We start from the raw sequence: 24084 nt of genomic DNA, 5'->3' as shown, positions 1-24084 counted from the left end.
GAAAATTACCCACAATGGTTTCGTGAAAATTACCACCAATGACTAGCAAAAATGGCCAATTTGTATAGGAAGTTCTGTATCAACAATCGTCTGCTATAAATTACACTTCAAAATGACACTGACAATCATTTACCAGCTCAAAAATAAAACTGAATTCTCAGACTGTCATGGTCTGCACTTATTATTTTTAATTTTTTCAAGTACTTTGTTCTGAAAACTAGAATAGTATAACTATACCATATTGAAAACTGTTAGTATAACCATACCACATTGAAACAGGAAGTATAACTATACCACACTGAAAACTGAAAGTATAACTATACCACACTGAAAACTTGAAGTGTAACTATACCACACTGAAAACTGGAATAGCAAAACTATACCACACCGAAAACTGAAAGTATAACTATATCACATTGAGAACTAGAATAGTATAACTAAACCACTGAAAACTGGAATGGTGTAACTATACAACACTGAAAACTGTAATAGTAAAACTATATCACATTGTAAGCTGGAAGTATAGCTTTACCACACTAAAATCTGGATGGTACAACTAAACCACATTGAAAACTGGAAGTATAAATAAACCACATTGAAAACTGGAATGGTGTAACTATACAACACTGAAAACTGTAATAGTAAAACTATATCACATTGTAAGCTAGAAGTATAGCTTTACCACACTAAAAACTGGATGGTACAACTATACCACACTAAAAACTGGATGGTGTAACTATACAACACTGAAAACTGGAAGTATAACCATACCACATTGAAAACTGGAAGTACAGTTAAAACCCATTAACATGTAAGTCGTTATAACATGATTCCGCTTATACCACGATGGCAGCCTGGCTCCCATTTTTTTATTTAAAGTGACCTCTCTTTTTAAGATCCTAAATACATGCTCTCAGAAAAGCCCATTATTTGTATCCCTTTCAGATTTTTAATCCCATTACTGAATTTAATGTTGCCTTAATGTCACATTGCACCATCTATGCCATATTGGCAAGTATACAATTCAAAACTGAAGTCCTGTATAACTGATGTCTGGTGAAACCCCGCAAACAAAACAATGGATACATGATCAACAGGTTAGTCAAAACTGATGACATTGAAATTTCGATGCACATTTCTATGGGAAAGTTTTTTGAAAACTTTGTTAATGCAATCCTGCTTATATAATGATGTTATTCTTTGGATCCCAAACATTGCATTATAATCGGTTTTACCTGTATAACTATACCACAATGAAAATTGGAACAGTCTAGTGTCTTCAGATAAAAATGCAAATCTGACAAGAACGTGTAAGAGAGAAAATAATATATACCTTTCTCTTTATGGGTCGATTTACTCTTTTTACTGTCCTTCTCCTTCTTTCCTCCTTTACTAACTTTAGTGTCAGATCTTTTCTTTGTTTCTGATGTTAAAAATAATAAGAAATTGTACCTCTGTTTTTAATACAGAATGAAAAAAAATCAACTTTGCTTTCAGTACAGTATGGACAAAAACGTACCTTGGTTTACAATATAGCATGGAAAAAATCATGTACATCTTTATCATGTCTGTGGAGTATTTAGTGAAATCAAAATTTAGAATTTTTAGAAAATGATTGCTGTATGAAGCCAATAGATGCTCTTATATACACCTGACATTTAAAATTAGATTTCAAGAAAATAACCACAGACCCTGAAACCGGTAATTTTAATAAATGTGAACATCATTTACATTCTGCTTGACTTTCATCTTCATTTCATTTATCATCTGGTTTATTTATAGCCTCTGAAATGCATTTAGATTTTGTATATATGCTTTTATCACTTGTTTCCTTTTGTTTGATATGAAATGAAACGATAGAAATTTGATTTTACTTTCTGACATTGTTCCTGTAAATGAAATGCATTACAGCTTTCACAGTTTGCTTTATTCTGACATTGTTTCTGTAAGGGCTTTCCATTTAAACATATTTTTTACCCAGGGAAGGCAGTTTAATTTTTTTTATCCCATAGTACTTTGATTTCACAAACAAAAATGATAAGAAAATTGTAAATTACATCTATGGGTGAGTATCACATTAAAAGGAGGTCCTTAGGTCTCATGTATGTTTTAATGGAACTGCCATAAATGGAATGTACTACATCTTTCATATTTTGAATTTCTGAAGTGTTCTGAGTATACAGCAACTGCATAAAATGTAAAAGACAGCAATAAAAGTATGATATATTAATTTAAATATAACTGTAATAAGGGCTGTTCCATTTAAACATACACAGTACCCAGGGAAGTCAGTCTTTTGAAGTATATGCCAGGGTACTTTGATTTATCAGGTGCATATTAAAATGAAAAGAAAATTCTAAATTGCATTTATGGGTGAGTACCCTACTTTAAGAGTGCCTTCCTTGGGGCCCATCTATGTTTTAATGGACAGGCCTAAGATAAAAGTTTGGATGTATTGCATTTATCAGCAAATTTAAATTCTTTTTTCATTTTATTCAAATATAGATTGTGCAGAAATAATCACAGTTGATGATGTCACCAATTTGTTTACATCTGCTCTGATACTAATTTTATTACCAATTCCCAATAATTAACTTGATTGTGACCTCATCTGAATCAAAGTTTTGGACTGCCAAATGTTCTTAATCATATGCACAAATTCAAGCTGTATGTTCAGAGAGTTTAATGATTACAGGGCAAGAAAATGCAAAATGAACATATATATCGCAGTATTATCCAGGCTTTTTCACTAATTCTGTCTCACCTTTGGGTGCTTGTCTTTCCTCCTCTTCCTCATCTCCATTTTGGACTTCCTTTGAGTCTGCAGAAGGCTTGGCTTGTGGTACTCCAATCTTTGCTGCTAACTCAGCTGCAAATCCAGTCAGAGGTGCCTAAAAATTAAAATACACTTCACTGATCACTCAAGTGGTTTGATTAAGCCTTGCATAAATGATTATCTTCAATTTAGTCATACATGTGATTTTTTGTCTTGCAATTATTCATAATTCTGATTAGAGCTGCAAACTTATTTGATTATTCTAGACTGATTTACTAGAACTGCGTTTCTTGGTATCTGCTTTACATTATAAAGAGCTATATGTCTCTTTGTAAACATAGTTCTGAATAATTATGGACAAGGTGCTATTCTACAGTTTTGGTGCACCACTACAACTGCTAAGTTGCTTGCTATAATATTGATAAAAACAAGATGCACTGAGACATATTTCACCCACTCAGACTGACATTTTTTTTCATCATTTTTAAGAAACCCTATATGTTCTATAAAGCCGACAGCTTATAAAAATGAATGCTTCAGTATGCTCTAAAAATGTACATCAAACAGCACCAACAAGACTAACTTTACTTATCCTTAAAATAGGAAATTTTCATTGTAGGCATTACTATTTTCTAGAAGTTCACTTACAAAATTTTAAAATATAAATAAACTAAACAAACAGATGGTTATTTTTGTTAAAATTTACTTTGCAGTTCAGAAGTGAAAATAACCATGCAGAACTATAAATCTCTGATGAGAGATATGATTCTGATAATAGAGTTCCTCCACATTTCGAAAATAAAAATTCCAAATCTTTTCCAGGTTTGATTTTTCACAAGGTTCACTTATGACCCTAACTGAATGGAATCAAAAACATACTTAGAAAACAATGCATTTATAAAGTCAAAAGCTTCTACCATGAGATTTTCACACAACATCTGAATTACACATAAGACCATGTATTAAAAGCTGTATCACCGGAAACAACCATGAGAGTTCGTATAATTTGCTTAAATGCGAGTGTGCGTGTTTTGGACTGTTAACGTAGCTTTAACGATCTTTCATCATATCACTATGATGTCTGCAGTGTGGCAGTTTATAGTGAAGTCTAGCACTGAGGCATCATGTCGCAGAAATGTAGTATGATGTCCCACACAGTCACATTATCCTGACACCAGGATGACCAGTCCTAATACTAACCTCTTAATGCTAAGTGCCAAAGGAAGTTGTGAGTACCATTTTTGTAAGTCTTTTGTATGACTTGGTCGGGGATCAAACCCAAAACCTACCACATCCGAGGCAGATGCTCTAACCACTAGGCCACTGGAGCATTAAGGCTTAAATGTATATACTGTCATGAAGAAAGTCTTTTAGAAAAGTGTTGCATTTATTTGGATAAAAAGGCCTTACAAATTATACAACTGTGCGTTAAAAACAGGAGGGAGTTTAAAAAGTATTTTTAAGCTCTACTTATGTCTGATTGGTGGCCTAATTTCTACTTTCAATGTAATCCAACCATCGAGAGTATGTTTGATACAGTCATTGTTAAAAACACTGCAAGCAAGGGATTTTTAACTGAAAATTATCCCAGTATTAAGTAAATTTGCACACATCTAGCAAGATCTGATATTCACCAAAATGGTGAATCAGTGCCAAATCTTACAATAATTAGTGATGACTACCCAATAACATGCAAAGATTTATTACAAAACATTTTTGTTAACTTTAAATTTCAGGGGGAAATGGAGAAAATAAGCTAATTTTTCTATTAAACTCTCAGTGATCACATGTCACAGTAATGTTGGCACACTGAGATGCTAGACTGGTCTACCTACATTCCACATAAGAAAATATACTGTTATAGAGTGGTCTAATGGGTAACCATTCCACCTGAACAAATCCGATTGCCTAAGTGCTTGAAATAACTATAAAATTATGTTTAGGATGAACATCCAAATGATCCATACTGTAATTGTATCTCAACCAACTTAAAGAGTTCTGCAACCTCCAATATATCTAGTAAGAACAAAATAAATTTCACTTGTGATCACTTCAATTAGGATTAAATTATATATTTATTCTGTGATTAAGTTTTGCCGCTGAAAATTCCCCATTTCTGATTGATATTTGTAAAAAATTAAAGGGTCTTTCCTGGTGAGGAACATATCTGTTCTTTATCCCCTGACTTTTTCCCCCCTTTCCTTAACCTTCGGTAACATGATTATCATTTCTTTACACTTCCCCAAAGATAAACACATTTATTTATAACAAAACTCTGATTTGGATACTAAAGTGAATTTTCAAAAATCTTTAAGCAATTACTTTTCATATGATTGTGTCTGATGCATTCTGAATAAAATCAAATATTGATAATAAAACTGTCTTAAAATAAGATAATAATGTCTGTTTTACAACAGGCCTTGAAATGCAGAAAATTTGTCAGTGTCTGCATTAATGTTTTGTGGAAGTACACTTTTAAATTTTTAAATATCTAAAGTTTTTGGTTTATGGTTGTATTGTTTTTTTGTTTTTTTTTATTTTGTTTACAATCTACTTCTAAAGTCCATAAAGTAAAAACAGCCATGCTAAGCTAGAAATCTTCTATGACAATCACATTAAATGACTGACCTAGCCACGTGTTCTCAATCACATTAAATGACTGACCTAGCCACGTGTTCTCAATCACATTAAATGACTGACCTAGCCACGTGTTCTCAATCACATTAAATGACTGACCTAGCCACATGTTCTCAATCACACTAAATGACTGATCTAGCCATGTGTTCTCAATCACATTATATGACTGACCTAGCCATGTGTTCTCAATCAGTCCTCATTGTATTGATATTAACAAAATAAAACAATGGCAGTTAGAGTGTCCACCTCAGAAGTGGAAGGTCGTGGGTTTGAACCCCAGCCAAGTCATACCAAAGACTTACAAAAATGGTACTAACAGCTGCCGTGCAAGGTGCTCAGCATTAAGAGGTTAGTGTTAGTACTGGTCAGCCTGGTGTCAGGATAATGTGACTGGGTGGGACATCACGCTACATTTCTGGGACATGATGACCCACTGCTAGACATCACTCTAAACTGCCACAATGCAGACATCGTAGCAATATGACTGAAAAATTGTTACAGCAATGCAAAATATCCTAATCACACACACACACACACACACACAAAATGATGGCTTTTTATATGTCCACTAGGATGTAAACATTTTATTTTAATAACAATGATGGCTGCTCAATACAGTATCTGATACATTCCCCTAATCATGGATAATGACAGGTATTTTTTTCTAAAACAAGTGGAGAGATTTTTTTAAAAATTATTTTAATTAAACTGAAACATGCAAATGACACAAGCTGTTTTATTGTAAAGACCCTGAAACATAATTTGACCAGAGAAAATGAAAAGCAGAGCAAATACAGAATGCATGCACGATGAATACACAACATGCCCAAATATAATGAAAAATGACAGCAAATGAAATGAATTTTTTTTAAATAAAAAAAATCAATAATTAAAAATGCAGAATCCTGAACAATCAATGTTAAATGGAAATGGCATGAAATGTAAATAAGTTTCATGAGTGGATTTGAAAATCATTTATTTTCAAGCTGCAGCTAAATTTCCACAGTCAAAAGCCTTTTCATTCAAAGTTGAAAGTGCTTTCACAAGGTAATCAAGACATTTTTCACCATTACAAACTGATATTATTCTTGGTGATGATGACATAATGAAGTGAAGACATCCCCACCAGTGGCTGTATCAGCACAATCTTCTTAAGAACTAAATTTGCCAAGAAATAATCAAATTGTGGTGATATTAAACTTTTGGTAAATTCAGTCATGCTTCTTTTTATTTTCATTTTATGCCATTTCATTATGTTACGAGTCTACGTTCTTGAAATAAGTAACAGAAAAGAGTGAAAAGCAACAAGCAAAATGTTAGATATTATTAGAAAGTCTTTGACTAAAATTAAAATATATAACCTGGACAATGTCAGGTACACCAGATAAATTGTAGGGGAATTTCAATAACCTAGACTCAAACCTAAATAAACATATTTACTTCTATTAATAATGATCCTGATATTCAACCCATACACACAGAGAATATTTTATTTTAGCTATGAATTAGTTGTTTCCAGTATAAAACAAACAAAATTAATAATTCTGGTCATGTAGAAAATAAACTTGAATTAAGACAAGGTTAAGTCCGACATACATTGTTATGATACAAAGGTATTCTGATGAAATATAATTTTTTTATATAAAAAAATAACAAACAATGCAAATTAAATATACACAACAATTAAAGCACACCATTATTAAAAAATATATGAAAACTCAAATTATCTCCCTTTAAGACTTTTTAAAGAAAATCTGACTTCTTTAAATGCATTTCCATTGCATAAGAGGGAGCAATAGGTGGAAACAACACAAAATCTGAATGTATTTCCTAGACTATAAAAAACTAAGATACATTAAAAATTAAAATGATAACAGAATATATGGTAATCAATTTGAATGTAAATGGATTGCATACGAAATGCAAAACAAAATGCAGATTTGGTAAAATTATCTATTTCAGGATCCAAACAAGAAATAGTATTTGTTTGAAATGTAAGTTTTCATAAAATTGCATTAATCCTGTAAATACTGACTGTTAAATCAATACATGTGTAGGTAATGCATGCGTAGTATAAATATATGACTGGAGGTTCTGAAATTAATACACTAACAAACCTTTGATTTTTCTTTTGATTCTTCCTCTTCCTCGGATTCTTTTTCTTGATCATCATCCTCACTGTCACTCTCATTGTCTCCCTTACCGGGACTAAACAAGTCACCTTCACTGTCACTCTCCTCAGTCTGGTAATTACAAAACAAAATATGAATGTAAAGAATGGCCGATGACAAAGCCCGAAAATAAACCTGGAACATAAGTTTTCACCTAGTGCTAGACACCACTGCTATCACTTGCCAATGGATACTTGTGCCAATGTGCCAACCCAATAGCAATAACATTCAATGCCTTTCTTATTATAATAACTCAATTTTTTGTATACCTCTTCATCTGAACATTTCCAGAAAATTGGGTGAGAAATGTTGAAAATATTGTGATCTGAATTTATATACGGGCAAAAAGTTCACTCTGTGGCCAATGGGTTCTTTTGGTTTCCAAAATTTCAAAATTCTGTATTCGGCATAAAGCCCATACTGTTCAATTAACAAATTTATCATTTGGGGAAATTTCATCGGGTTAAAGATTGCCATATTACATGCACATAAACAACATGATAAACTGTGTCCCTATCTTGTGTGTGTGTGTGTGTATATATATATATATGTGTGTGTGTGTGTGTGTGTGTGTGTGTGTGCTAGAAGAGTTAGCTCCCTTTGCATTATTGCTAGCTTACAACTTTACCTTTCTCTCTCCAAATATGTTCATGCCCAATAAAACAAGATTTTTTATATTTTTTTAAAGGGTTGTTTAGCTTTGTGTTTTGCAGCACAGCAACACAAGTTGGCTATTTAGTGTCGAGCTAGACAGTGTACTGATTTAACCCACAAAATTGAGCAGTTCAGTGACAACCTGACCACGTGGCAGTACATTCCAAGAAAATGATGATGTTCAAGAGAGATTTGCTCCATCCACTCTCACAAGGTGTGCTGACAAAGAGACTTTCTTAAAATGGATAATTATTTTAACAGTTTATTATGGCATGTTCTGGTATTATATTCTCCATGGTAAAATGTTTGTAAATGTAAACAAATCTAAATAAAGTCACAAGATCTACGCAATCTCTTGTTAACACCATAACTGACTGCATTATTAAAACAAGGTTCTCAATTTCTTGAAACCAAACTTGATCAACATGTTATGAGGTTACACTCCTTAAATCTGAGAGCATGCAAGAAAAAAAAGTTTTAAAAAACAATGCATGCATTTCATTTTTCTTTCAATGTAAATTTGCAAAGAGTACCAAAAAAAAGAACTATATTAGTTTTAATTGTTAAAAATGTGTTCAAGATGACTCATGTACTCACACCAGAGTCAGAGGTACTGGCAGGTTTTCTTGGTGGTGGTTTTCCTGACTCACTTTCACTTTCACTGTAGGAATACTAGTGGAGGGCAAAAACACCAAATTAAAAAGAAATAAAAAGTAACCACAGTGAGAATACAAAACAGAACATGAACAACTACAGTGAGAAGACAATACAAAACATGAACTACAGTGAGAACACAATATAAAACAGATAACTACAGTAAGAAAACAATACATAGCAAACAACTATAGTGAGAAAACAATAAAAAAAATAAACATACTTGTAAAATAAAAACTATAACCACAAAAGTAAATGGTACACTACATACTACCCACATCATTATTTTGTGGCAACCATTTTCTACTTTCTGTATCAGTTACCGAAACCTCTGACCTAATGACATTAAATTTTATAGGTGACTTTCTTGTCAAAAATGCAAGCCATCCACAAAGTTTTCTCACAGTCTGTGACATAACATTCAATTTATTTTGTTGAAACCATTATCCTTCTTGATTTCTTCTGACCTTGATCTCTGACCTTTTAACCTCAACCAATTCCTCCTTCAACAAAATTTCATGAAAGCAAATGGTACTAAACTATGAAGCTTTCTGGAAATTGTTTTTCCACCTCTCAGTCATAGAAACACTGATATTTGCACCCAAAAATAAATAGTTGTCTTCCTTGTCTATATTCAAGCCATTCATAATTTTCAGTCAGCATCAGTGATGACAATACATGATAGCATGCAGAAACCAGTTTTCTTCTTAAAGTTACTGTGGCCCTGACATTTGACTATTTGCTTTTTTTAAAAATCATCTTAAATGGAGATGATTTATTAATAATATAAATGGTTCCAAAATCTAGTTTTATAAATTATGAAGGAAAGAGCAAACTTTACATCCGCAGCATAGTTTGCCTTCTACTTATATATAAGCATTTTCATTGCTATCGAAACTAAGCTCCCCTTCCTTGTAGCACTGGCTACATAACCACTTGACCATGGCATATAGAGAAACACAATACAAATCAACCCAAGGAATAGTGGGAACCACACATGAACTGAATCATGGTACAGCAAGAATGATATACTCTTTCCAAATAATAATGCTTTCATAAGGTAATCAAGATATACTTAGCTACATACTGTTTTCTATCAACACACACTGTCAAACACTTGACTGATTTTCAACCCATATTGTCATATATCTGACAACCAAGTACAACACAATGGTTATATTTCAACACATAATGTCTTACATTTGAGAAACTAATTAAAATAAATGGTTTTCTTTCAACCCAGATTGTCATATGTCTGAAAAACCAATTATAATGCAATGTTTTTTTTAAGTCAAGGTGTTCATGGCAGCACCATGTTACATGTGGAATCATGTTACAATTATGTCATATACATGAGCTAGCTGTAATGGCAGACCTGTGTATAAATCTTTCCCTTAAATTCTTTTTTTGACAGGTGCACATTTTGTCCAGCTTCTATGACACATCAAGATGTGGAAATGACCCCAAACTTATACTGGATCATAAAATTTGAAATCCCATTCTTGATGTTTAATGAATTATGTCCCTTGACACAAGCAAGCATGCACATGATCAACAAGAAGATTATACAGTATATATGTAGTGAGTAATGTCATATCACCTCCGACTCGGACTGGTCCTTATTGTCCACCTCAGGCTCGCTCTCACTCAGACTGCCATGGTCACTCTCTTCCTCTTCATCTGGAAAATGGAAATTTGTTTCAATGAGATGAAATACATACAGAGGAAAAGGATCAGCATGTTAAATGGCACATCAAAAACAATCGGAAAATAGACAGGAATTATATATTACAGTACAATGTACTGTAAGATGTCTCAAATTGATGGACTGTTCTGGCATGTGAAAAATGATCTCGGACAATTGCAAAAAATAAAAAGTAGCCATGAGTTTTGTACTCAAGATATCAGACTGTACACAAAGAATAAGGTGTGGAAAATGGGTTTGCCACCCAAATGTATTAGACAATACACATACAATAACATCTGGTCAATAAGCTTGCTACCCAAGATATCCAACTACACATACACATAGAATAACGTGACTAAACAGCTTGCTACCCATGATATCAAACTATCATAGAATAACATGACCAATCAGCTTGCTACCCATGATATCAAACTGTACACATACTCATAGAATAACATGATCAATCAGCTTGCTACCCATGATATCAAACTGTACACATACTCATAGAATAACATGACCAATCAGCTTGCTATCCATGATATCAAACTCTACACATACTCATAGAATAACATGACCAATCAGCTTGCTATGCAAGATATCAAGCTATACACATACACATAGAATAACATGACCAATCAGCTTGCTATCCAAGATATCAAAGTGTACACATACAGACAGAATAACACGACCAATCAACTTACTATCCAAGATATCAAACTGTACACATACACATAGAATAACGCGACCAATCAGTGTGCTATACAAGATATCAAACCATACAGATAAACATAGAATAACACAACCAATCAGCTTGCTACCCAAGATATCAAACTATACTTATACACATATAATAATGCAACCAACCAGCTTGCTATCCTAGATATCAAACTGTACACATACACATAGAATAACATGACCAATCGGGGGCCCCGTGTGGCTGAGTGGTCTAAAGCGCTCTCCGTTACAGATCACTGCCATCTCACCTCTGTCTGCGTGGGTTCGAGTCTAGGATTCGGCTAATGTGGGTATGTGAGAAAGTTTGCCAGTAGCTTCTCGTGGGTCGGTGGTTCTTCCCAGGGTTTTCCTGGGTTCTTCCTCCACCATTAATACTGGCCGCCATGCGTAGCCTATTGTGTGCTGAAAAATGGCGTTAAACCCCACAACAACAACATGACCAATCACCTTGCTGCCCAAGATATCAAACTATACACACACATACACATAGAATAATGTGACCAATCAGCTTGCTATTCAAGATATCAAACTGTACCAGATCTCAGATAATAACAATAAGAAAAATAATTTGTGCTCCTATACACATCCATAATATTTAAGTACTGTATGTTATATGTACTGCATTGTGTATATGTACAGTAATAATTTGAGTTATCATGTGTACTGACTATACCATTAACAGTCTGAGTCTATCATGTGTACTGACAATACCAGGAACAGTCTGAGTCTATCCTGTGTACTGACAATACCAGTAACAGTCTGAGTCTATCATGTGTACTGACAATACCAGTAACAGTATGAGTCTCTCATGTGTACTGACTATACCAGTAACAGTACAAGTCCTTCATGTTTACTGACTATACCAGTAACAGTATGAGTCCTTCATGTGCACTGACTATATCAGTAACAGTAGGAGTCTATCATGTGTACTGACTATACCATTAACAGTTTGAGTCAATTATGTGTACTGACCATACCAGAAACAGCATGAGTCTATCATGTGTACTGACTATACCATTAACAGTTTGAGTCAATCATGTGTACTGACTATACCATTAACAGTTTGAGTCCTTCATTTGTACTGACTATACCATTAACAGTTTGAGTCAATCATGTGTACTGACCATACCAGAAACAGCAGGAGTCTATCATGTGTACTGACTATACCATTAACAGTTTGAGTCAATTATGTGTACTGACCATACCAGAAACAGCAGGAGTCTATCATGTGTACTGACTATACCATTAACAGTTTGAGTCAATCATGTGTACTGACCATACCAGAAACAGCATGAGTCTATCATGTGTACTGACTATACCATTAACAGTTTGAGTCAATCATGTGTACTGACCATACCAGAAACAGCATGAGTCTATCATGTGTACTGACTATACCATTAACAGTTTGAGTCAATCATGTGTACTGACCATACCAGAAACAGCATGAGTCTATCATGTGTACTGACTATACCATTAACAGTTTGAGTCAATTATGTGTACTGAATATACCAATAACAGTTTGAGTCTATTATGTGTACTGACTATACCAGTAACAGTCTGAGTCCTTCATGTGTACTGACTATACCATTAACAGTTTGAGTCAATCATGTGTACTGACCATACCAGAAACAGCAGGAGTCTATCATGTGTACTGACTATACCATTAACAGTTTGAGTCAATTATGTGTACTGACCATACCAGAAACAGCATGAGTCTATCATGTGTACTGACTATACCATTAACAGTTTGAGTCAATCATGTGTACTGACCATACCAGAAACAGCATGAGTCTATCATGTGTACTGACTATACCATTAACAGTTTGAGTCAATCATGTGTACTGACCATACCAGAAACAGCATGAGTCTATCATGTGTACTGACTATACCATTAACAGTTTGAGTCAATTATGTGTACTGAATATACCAATAACAGTTTGAGTCTATTATGTGTACTGACTATACCAGTAACAGTCTGAGTCCTTCATGTGTACTGTCTATACCATTAACAGTTTGAGTCAATTATGTGTACTGAATATACCAATAACAGTTTGAGTCTATTATGTGTACTGACTATACCAGTAACAGTCTGAGTCCTTCATGTGTACTGACTATATCATTAACAGTTTGAGTCAATCATGTGTACTGACCATACCAGAAACAGCATGAGTCTATCATGTGTACTGACTATACCATTAACAGTTTGAGTCAATTATGTGTACTGACCATACCAGAAACAGCAGGAGTCTATCATGTGTACTGACTATACCATTAACAGTTTGAGTCAATCATGTGTACTGACCATACCAGAAACAGCATGAGTCTATCATGTGTACTGACTATACCATTAACAGTTTGAGTCAATCATGTGTACTGACCATACCAGAAACAGCATGAGTCTATCATGTGTACTGACTATACCATTAACAGTTTGAGTCAATTATGTGTACTGACCATACCAGAAACAGCAGGAGTCTATCATGTGTACTGACTATACCATTAACAGTTTGAGTCAATTATGTGTACTGACCATACCAGAAACAGCATGAGTCTATCATGTGTACTGACTATACCATTAACAGTTTGAGTCAATTATGTGTACTGAATATACCAATAACAGTTTGAGTCTATTATGTGTACTGACTATACCAGTAACAGTCTGAGTCCTTCATGTGTACTGACTATACCAAACAGTTTCAATCCATCAAGTGTAATGAGTTTGTGTCTATCAAGTGTAATGACTATAGCAGTAACAGATAATTTCAATGTTCACAATGACTGTACCATAATTTTTATATCCGACACTATCAGAGATGTGGAGATAACTGCAGTTTTAATGTATCAGAGACATTAGGTCTTTACAGTTTAATAAAACATAGTTTTTAAATGCTTGAAATCACCAAAGCGGGAACAACAAGGTTGTGAATGCTAACCGCAAAATAATTTAATTTTCTTTAAGGATAAATGATATGACAGGATTCAACATTTATAACATCAACAGCTTATCTGAAATGAGATACTTTGCTTTGATGTTAAGAAAAGTACTAATAGTGAAATTTATAGATATCAAGATATACGGGTACATTTGTCTTCCATCAACAGTTTCTGAGAATAGTTGGTTATATTTACCGACCTGATATGTCAATGAGCCCGACATTGTCATCATTGATGAAATTTGGAGTACCAATCAGACACGGAAGTGGTCTGTTCAAATATGGATCCTGCAATATACACAAATAAAATAATGAATAACAAATAAATTATGGTCCTGACTAAAACAAAGATTTTCCTCTTTAATCATGCTCTATCTGTACAAGTTTTTGTGTCTGTGTCTGTCTATTCCAGCTATCATAAAAATTGTGTGTTGCTCCAATGTACATGTTGAGAACACTTAATAATTATAACACAAATTATAATTATAACACAAAATGTTAAAATTCTACTCAAGACAGACTATTATTTCTGCCTATAAGAGCTGAGAATGTGATTCAATTATTAGAAAAATAAACATAATTCTGACTGCACAATGTCTTTTCGGAAACAATAATGTTGCAAAAGTTCTGTAAGCAACATTTAACTATATTTTATTTACAAATTTTAATCATAATAATTTCCAACTGCCCAATATGGTTTCTGACAAATTAAAGCTGTAATAATTGATAGAAAAGCATTAAACTACATGAGGATTTCTGAAAATTAGAAATGTTTTAGTCTCCCTTACCTGTGTGTTACAGTGTGTAGAGAAATTAGTGTTGAATCTATCGCATTTTATGAGACAAATCTCACTCACACTTGCTTGTATGTGAGAGCCTCTATGGAATATTAATGATGAATCTAATACATTTTATGACACAAGATTCACTTGCACTTGCCTGTATTTAAGAGTATATAGACAATATTCATGTTGAATCTATCACATTTTATAAGTTTCACTCTCACTTGCCTTGGCCTCAAAGATGGGATCTACTTTGTATGCGGTATCTTCATCCTCCTCAGAGTCCGAGTTGGCAACATTGGCATCAAGTTTATCAAAAAACTGGTCAATTACTTCAACTCCAAGTTTCACAGCCTCTGTAACTTTGGAAATCAACTCTGCCTCTCTCTGTTCTTTAGTCTTTTCCTAAAACAAAACGAACGTAAACTGTCAGGATTTTAGACTGATATCCAAACTTCACCTGGTTTTCTTTTAAGTGACTATTTATGAGTCAACATGCTTGCAATGGGCTTTTGTGTCTGGAAGAATGGTATTCATGGCATGCAAGTATGCCCCATTTTATAAATAGAGCTATTTTCTCATGGGAAGGTAGACTGAAGAACAGACAGAAAGAAAAATGTGCAGTTAGCTGTTTATTAAGCTATGCTGTAGTTGGTATAAATCATGGAAATACATCCAAAATTACCTCACTGTTTAGACTTCAAAATTTAATCAAGGCATAAATACCATAACTCTATAACCTTCATAAGCTGCAATGGGCATTGGATATATCAGGAACCGTTTGTTCAATGGCACATGTCATCCCCATATATGTTATGTCTTAAAGTCAACCGAACTTGAAAATATCTCAGTGTTTTGTCTTTCATGCAATAGTATGTATGTGTGTGTGTATTTTGGATTTTTAACACAGCTTTAAAAATATTTCAGTCATATCAATACAATGTCTTCAGTGTGGCAGTTTATAGTAATGTCTAGTGCTGGGGCATCATGCTGCAAACACGTAGCATGATGTCCCGCCCAGTCACATTATCTTGACAACAGGCTGACAAGTCCTAACACTAACCTCTTAATGCTAAATGCCTAACAAGGCAGCTGTTAGAACCAGTTTTTACAAGTCTTTGGTAAGACTCGGCTGGGATTCAAACTCGCAATCTCCCACATCTGAGGAGGATGTTCTAACCACTAGGCCAATGAAGCAGTCTCTCATAAGAGTAACTGAGATCATTAATAATGAGATTTGTAATATGCATTAAATATGACAGTCCTTCAGTAAAATTTCCTTACAATATAACAAATGATAAAACTGACTTTTAGTTCCCTTAAAATATAGCAACAAAAAAAAAAACAACATATCACTCAGCTGTTACCTATCTCCTGTAGTTTTATCTGTATGAAAAGGTCAGCACTGCTTATTAATTCATTCTTTTGGAAATAAAACAATAAGAATTAAAACAAAGTCTAAATATGGAATAAACTTCAAATAGTTCCAAACTTTTGAAATTTTTGGTTCCTATATAATAAGCTCTGTATAATACGTCATGTATATATGACTATTCTGAAAGCCAAGCATGGATTCTATAAACAAACAAAGAGCTGGCTATGGCCTACATGTCAAGCCATGCATGGATTTTATATAGAAACAAGAAGCTGGCTATGGCCTACATGTCAAGCCATGCATGGATTCTATACACAAACAAGAAGTTGGCTAAGGCCTACATATCAAGCCAAGCATGGATTCTATAAACAAACAATGAGCTGGCTATGGCCTACATGTCAAGCCATGCATGGATTTTATATAGAAACAAGAAGCTGGCTAAGGCCTACATGTCAAGCCAAGCATGGATTCTATACACAAACAAAAAGCTGGATATGGCCTTTATGTCAAGCCATGCATGGACTTCATATAGAAACAAAAAGCTGGCTATGGCCTACATGTCAAGCCAAGCATGGATTCTATACACAAACAAAAAGCTGGATATGGCCTTTATGTCAAGCCATGCATGTTCTTTATATAGAAACAAAAAGCTGGCTATAGCCTACATGTCAAGCCATGCATGGATTTTATATAGAAAAAAGAAGCTGGCTATGGCCTACATGTCAAGCCATGCATGGATTTTATATACAAACAAGAAGTTGGCTAAGGCCTACATGTCAAGCCATGCATGGATTTTATATAAAAACAAAAAGCTGGCTATGGCCTACATGTCAAGCCATGCATGGATTTTATATAAAAACAAAAAGCTGGCTATAGCCTACATGTCAAGCCATGCATGGATTTTATATAAAAACAAAAAGCTGGCTATGGCCAACATGTCAAGCCATACATGGATTTTATATAGAAACAAGAAGTTGGCTACAGGTCAAGTCTATTCCAGTTTTGATAATAAGGCTATTTATATTGTTGGAGAAAAGTACATGTAAGTGTAAACTAAATACATATGTGTTCTGTATATTACAATATAACACTAAATGCATATTATGTGTTCTATACATTACAGAATAACACAAAAAGCATATAATGTGTTCTGAATATTACACGATAACACTTAAACCTGAAATCAAAATCTTGTTTTGTAATAATATTTTCTCTACACCCTTCTTAAAGAACCAAACCGTGCATTCCAATGTCTATTCTTATATCTTAAAAATCTGTCACATATTTATGTCACTTGATAACTGTCATGCCTTGGCCAGTATGATTTTCAAATTGAACCATTCACAACCAAGCCATAGTCATATTTTGATCCATATAAAGATCTGTATAACTGCAGCAAAACCTTCTGACTTGTTTGAATTAAATCCATTATTTTTAGACATTTGTCTCTATGACATCCAATATGTAGAAGAAAAGTTACTCTGCAATCAAAAATAAGCCCCTGAAAATGTGGTCCCCTCCACAACAGGGATAACAAAGATAACTGTCATAATACAGTTTGGGGTCATCATGAATTCAGAGCAAGGATATACGCATGGCCAGAACCAAGCTGTCAGTGGACTGCATAATTTAAAACTTACGAATATTAGCAAACTATCTATAATCATGTATGGAAATGGTCACAATTAGATACCTTTCCTGGCCTGGATTAGTGCCAAGCTATCAACGATGGTGTATGGAAATGGTCATAATTAGATACCTTTCCTGGCCTGGATTATCGGCAAGCTATCAATGATGGTGTATGGAAATGGTCATAATTAGATACCTTTCTTGGCCTGGATTATCATCAAGCTATCAATGACGGTGTATGGAAATGGTCATAATTAGATACCTTTCCTGGCCTGGATTAATGGCAAGCTATCAACTATGGTGTATGGAAATGGTCATAATTAGATACCTTTCCGGGCCTGGATTAGTGGCAAGCTATCAACGATGGTGTATGGAAATGGTCATAATTAGATACCTTTCCTGGCCTGGATTAGCGGCAAGCTATCAATGATGGTGCATGGAAATGGTCATAATTAGATACCTTTCTTGGTCTGGATTATCGGCAAGCTATCAATAATGGTGTATGGAAATGGTCATAATTAGATACCTTTCTTGGCCTGGATTATCGGCAAGCTATCAACGATGGTGTATGGAAATGATCATAATTAGATACCTTTCTCAACCTGGATTATCGGCAAGCTATCAAAGATGATGTATGGAAATGATCATAATTAGATACCTTTTTTGTCATGGATTATCGGCAAGCTATTACTCATAATATTTTCAGCCCCTTTTCAGCTGAAATAGTTTTAAATTTATTCTAGATGTCTGAAATATGCAAGAAAAGAACATTCCTTCTTATTCTTCTTCTTTTCAAAGCTTTACCTCTGACATAATTTCTGCTTCATTCTATGTGGCAAGTATCTGGGCATTATAGAGAAAGCAGCATTAGCATAGAAACTGCCTAATCCAAAATAAACAAAAAAAAACAAGTTTCTTTTAATACTTCCTTCAATACTTCCACATCACCAAGGGATTGGGATTTAAATTTTCTAAAAGAGGGATATCTCTTTTGAAATTAGGCAGATGTCCTTAAATCTATAGTATTTTAGCAGCTTGTTTACCACAGATATCCTTAATTTAAAAGACTGATCTGTGCTATTACAGGATTTGTCAAATAGTTTGAACACTTAACTTTCACAAGCAAAAACTAAATATCTAGCAACAACATGGTTCATTTAGAAGCCAGGTAAAAACTTAATATTTGCTTGAATCAAAACAAAAATGTACAACTTGTATATTTTATCCTTTGATGTCATCCCTAACGATACACTTACTGATAATTTTCTATTGCAAGATGTGAATCTAGAAGACAATGGAACAGAAAATGTTCAAAGAGGAAAAACTGGCACTCTTTTGGAATTATACCTCAAAGTCGGGTCATGCTAGGAAGTAATTTGGTCAATACAGTTCCTCTTTTAGATTAAATCTTGTATCAACACTCCCGGAAAGTGAAGCTACCTTGCAAAAATAAAAGCTGCCATTCCCCACCCCATCCATATTTCCTCAAATGACCATACATCTTTTCACCCCATATAACCAAATACTGCATCATTAAATAAGTTTTGAGACAAACTTCTAAGATGCAATTAATCAGTGTATCCCACATTTCACCTAAGAGGTAGCAGAATGAAATAATTTGCCTCTGACATGTACCTATCAACAATTTCAGAAAATGTTATCTATTTTCTATACTACCATCTAATGCTATTAACAAAGTCATTCAGCATTTTTTATGACTCCATATAATAAGATTTTAGTATGGTCATTAAGTATAATAAGAATTTTATTCAGTTGTATGGCAAGTAAAACACCAGTGTTGAATGCTCATTTTGCCATTACAGAGTGTAATCTCTATTCGTTTCTTCCCATTTTCTCATTACTTTGCCCTATTTAGACAAAAAAGAAAAGCCACTTCCCTCAAAAATTTTAGTCAAGCATTATCCCAGGGAATAAAACACAAAATTAAAATATGAATATATTTATTAATTTACCGACTATATTCAAATGCATTAGATTATTTGGTTTCAGGCTGTTTTTTCATTTTAATTGCTAAAACTCCTAGGGTACTGTCCCAGCAATCCAAACCCTAAATATTTACAAGTTTTCATACAAGTTCTGAAAGCCAACATGGTATTAAACATGGAGAAATATCATCTACAAAGGGACATAAATCTGCTGTTTACCTGAGCTTCTGTTTTCTTCTCTTCCTGAACTACCTCTTCATGACTGACATCTTCATCGTACACTCTCTACGGAAAACAGAGAAGAACAAGATCATATTTCCCAAACTAAGTGAAGATGCATGTATGATATATAGCCTTTGTCACTTATTCATCTTCCTAAATCAATGTACCAAATAAGATCACCATCTCTCAATTATTTAAAAAAATATCACCAAACACAGAGACCCCCCACAACCCCCTCTCATGATGATAGTCCTAAATCCTGTCAAGTACTCTCCAAGTTAGAATTCTTTTTGTACAACTCATTAGTTAACAGGTTGTTGTGTCCTCAGTTGGAAACATAAGAAGGAATACAGACAATATCTTCAAATATGTAAATAAAATGAAAATGATATACAAAATCTGAATGCAAAGGGGATGTACCTGTCATATTTCAAATGCATCCCATATTCAAGTTTTTTTCTTTAAACTTTGCATTTCAATTGAAGATTGATTCTGTAAACTTCCATGAATATCAATTTCTTATCTATCTTGTACACATACAGAAATATTCAAGCACAGAGTCATTATTTCTCATGATTTAACTTTAAATACATGTATTGAGTACTGTACAAGATTTTCGTAAATAAAATAATATTGCTTACATTCTCCACAAACTGTGTGTTAGCAAGCATGATAAAATCATTGATCACACTGCTGACCCTCACATCTGTCAACTGGAAAAAGAAAAGGACATTATAATCCGACTGCTAACATCATAATTTACAACTCAGACCAAGTATTTTCCTTCATTAATAAAGACTGACTATGTGAGAGGTCAACTGGGGTCAGAGCAAACAAATAATGAACTTCATTTTTAATTAATAAGTCCAAGGGACATAAAAAATACTGATTACTCATTTAAGGGAGAGTCTATGTTAAAGAAGATATGGATGTGATGCTTCCGCTCAGTGAAAACTGAAAAACTTGTTATATGTGATTGTTTGCTATATCAGCATTGCAATGAGTGTACTTTATTGTGTACATGGAAGTGGATACATATACTATCAAACCTGCCTTAATAAACACCTCACTGATGAAAATCCTTCAAGAAATGTCCTTTATATATAAGACACCTGCTGAACGTAGACAGTGGATTTTTTCAAGAAGGTTGTGTAAAACAGACAGCATGCCTTACATGTGCATGATTTGCCTCAATTGCCACTTACCATAGATTTATGAAGTCCAGCTTGTTTTCATAACCTACTACATGGACAATGAAAATGTTTGACTACATTGCATTACATTCAGCTCACTTAGCAGAGTTCCTACCACAAATTTGAAAAAGGATTCCAGACCCCCCCAAAAATTAAAATTTCTAGACCCAACAATGTGACAAGATTATTGACCTAATGTATTCGGGGAGACGTCTGACAGGGAAGTACGATTTATACCAAGAGGTGACCAGTCATCAATAAGTATGATTTATACCAAGAGAAATAAATACTAGACATTTTGGTTAAATAAAGACAAAACTAGTCTGAAATACACTTGTATATTGACAACTTACATCTGTGGAGTACACTCTATAATGCGTTATGTACTGTATATGTACATGAAAAATCCATGAATTCGAGTATGGTTCACATTCTTAGAAAATTCAAGTATCAGTCACATCTTATTAAAATGCACACAAAAATAAAAATGGTAGTTCTTGTTTGATCTACATCCCACTGTTAAAAAAACATGTCAATAAACAATATGCTATTCATTGCAAATAGAACATGCCTGTATGTTTGTTGTTTACAAGTTACATGTACACCACTTGAATTGGCCTAGATTTTGGTCTGTATGAGACAATTACCAGCTTGCTGAGGCTACCAAGGGAATGAGGCTATTCATAGGAAAATCAAAATGTGTAAACAAAAATCTAAATTTTGACAAAGATGTTTGTGAGATGTCCTAGCTTCAATAAAAAGATGTTAAAATATCTAGTTTCAAAAGACCGAATAATAATTGTTTTATGCCGCTGTTGAAGGCATCATAAGTTACTTTTTTCCTGCAAAATGGAAACTTTCATGGCACAATAAACGTGTTCCATTCACTTAGGAAAGTAAAACAATTATCACTTTCCATTACTTAATTCAAGTTTGATGCTGACTTCTGCTGATGGCGAATGCTTTGCATGAGATACTGAAATTGCCACACAAGGCCATATATGCAAAACCAAAACAAATGACCCTTTGTTACTGTGGCAGCATTATCAAACAGTTCTAGAATAATGAATGAGTCAGAACTGGCAGCTTGTTGATATAAACAATTAGGAAACATAATTTATTCAATTTGGGACCTAGAGCTTCTGTCAACATATGTGCTAATTGGTCCCAAATGCAAATGAGAACTTGTGTTACCAGTTTCCATAATAATAACAATTTAAGACTTTTTGCAAGATTTTTTTAGTCATTTTTCAAATTTTTAAGACATTTTCCAAACCTGGTAAAGAAATTTCAAATTATAGACCTTTTCAAGTATTCAACTCATGCAGAAAGCCTGTTGACAAGACCTTATCATCAGTCATATTGGAAAAGAAATAGTGACAGCAATGGGCAACCTACTTATAAAGAAAACTGCAATGGGCAACCTACTTATAAAGAAAACTGCAAACACCTGTCTTACACAGACAGAACATTGTTTTATTTGGGTAAACAAAGTTCTGCCTGACAGACATTGTTTTCTAACATGTGTGGATTTATCAGATAGCAAGATGCTATGGATTTCACATCGAGTTGTGAGGTTAGCTTCTTTTAATTGATCATTGCTTCAGTCAGATTGGAAAAAAAGAAAAGTTACGTTGCTCAGCCCCTGCAAGAACAAATTCATGGCTTCATGAACACTCATGAACTGTTCATGAACAAATGGTCATTAAAGTTCCACAACTAAGTTTTTGAACACTTAATGAGTGTGTGTGCATGATCTGGATTTTTAAAGTAGCTTTAACGTTTCAGTCATATCGCTAAAATGTCTGCAGTGTGACAGTTTCAAGTTATGTCAAGCACTGGGTCATCATGCCGCAAACATGTAGCATGATGTCCCACCTATTCACATTATCCTGACACCAGGCCGACCAGTCCTAACACTAACCTCTTAATGCTGAGCGCCAAGCAAGGCAGCTGTTAGTACCATTTTTGTAAGTCTTTGGTATGACTAGGCTGGGGATTTAACCCACGACCTCTCGAATCCAAGGCAGACACTCTAACCACTAGGCCACCAGAGTGGTCTGAACACAATGAATTTTGATGCATCATACATGAAGTTTATGAACTATTATAAATATCTTAAAAGTTCCTAAAATGTCATAAACTTGGTTCATGAACGATTCAAATACTCTGATGCACCAATAAGATATTTATCAAAAATGTTTATGACATTTCTATACCATTATATTCATAAAATGTTCAACCAAATTTATTATACAAACTTCCTCAAAATTTCTGAAATATAAATAAAGGTAAATAAATATAAAAAATGATATGAATAATGTATAAATTTTCATTGAGATCTTTTATTCAATACTTGTGTACTTAACCTGAGTAGTTTTTGATTAACATGAGTAAATACTTTCTGGCCAGCATGAACAAAATGTACTTGCTATAAAAGCTTTCAATGGCTTAAAATGTGGGCTTCCATGGAATGGACAGATGAGAATATTTTCAATATCATTTCTTCAAAGTAGAAGTTAAATTTGCTTGAACAGTTGATTGAACACAATTGCCCTAATACCTCTTGAAAAATTTGCAAAGAAAAAATTACTTAACATACAAAAAGTGTTCTGAAGAGTAGTAAAAGAATATTCCTTGTCAATTTACATGTTCTTTGTTGCATATTAGTAATTTATCTTGAAATGAAG

At 33.9% G+C, this 24084-nt stretch overlaps 1 protein-coding gene across 4 annotated transcripts in view; it reads right to left on the bottom strand.

The window, feature by feature from the left end:
* LOC149774772 (uncharacterized) overlaps positions 1-24084 on the bottom strand; it is a 111832-nt gene that overhangs the window by 81342 nt on the left and 6406 nt on the right. For all 4 annotated transcript variants that reach the window (XM_089944855.1, XM_089944858.1, XM_089944859.1 and 1 more), the window contains exons 4-12: positions 20843-20914; positions 20199-20264; positions 15258-15434; positions 14448-14535; positions 10493-10572; positions 8836-8910; positions 7531-7656; positions 2765-2891; positions 1334-1423 (exon numbers count right to left, since the gene is read on the bottom strand). In XM_089944855.1, coding sequence (XP_089800981.1) covers positions 1334-1423; positions 2765-2891; positions 7531-7656; positions 8836-8910; positions 10493-10572; positions 14448-14535; positions 15258-15434; positions 20199-20264; positions 20843-20914 — 901 coding nt within the window. The remainder of the gene's footprint in view (positions 1-1333; positions 1424-2764; positions 2892-7530; positions 7657-8835; positions 8911-10492; positions 10573-14447; positions 14536-15257; positions 15435-20198; positions 20265-20842; positions 20915-24084) is intronic.

Source organism: Sinohyriopsis cumingii, unplaced genomic scaffold (genome assembly GCF_028554795.1).
Source record: "Sinohyriopsis cumingii isolate HCF-2022 unplaced genomic scaffold, ASM2855479v2 utg000160l, whole genome shotgun sequence".
NCBI classification, from domain to species: Eukaryota; Metazoa; Mollusca; class Bivalvia; order Unionida; family Unionidae; genus Sinohyriopsis; species Sinohyriopsis cumingii.
The sequence above is the reverse complement of the archived record's forward strand: the minus strand, read 5'-3'. Positions and strand labels throughout refer to the sequence as shown.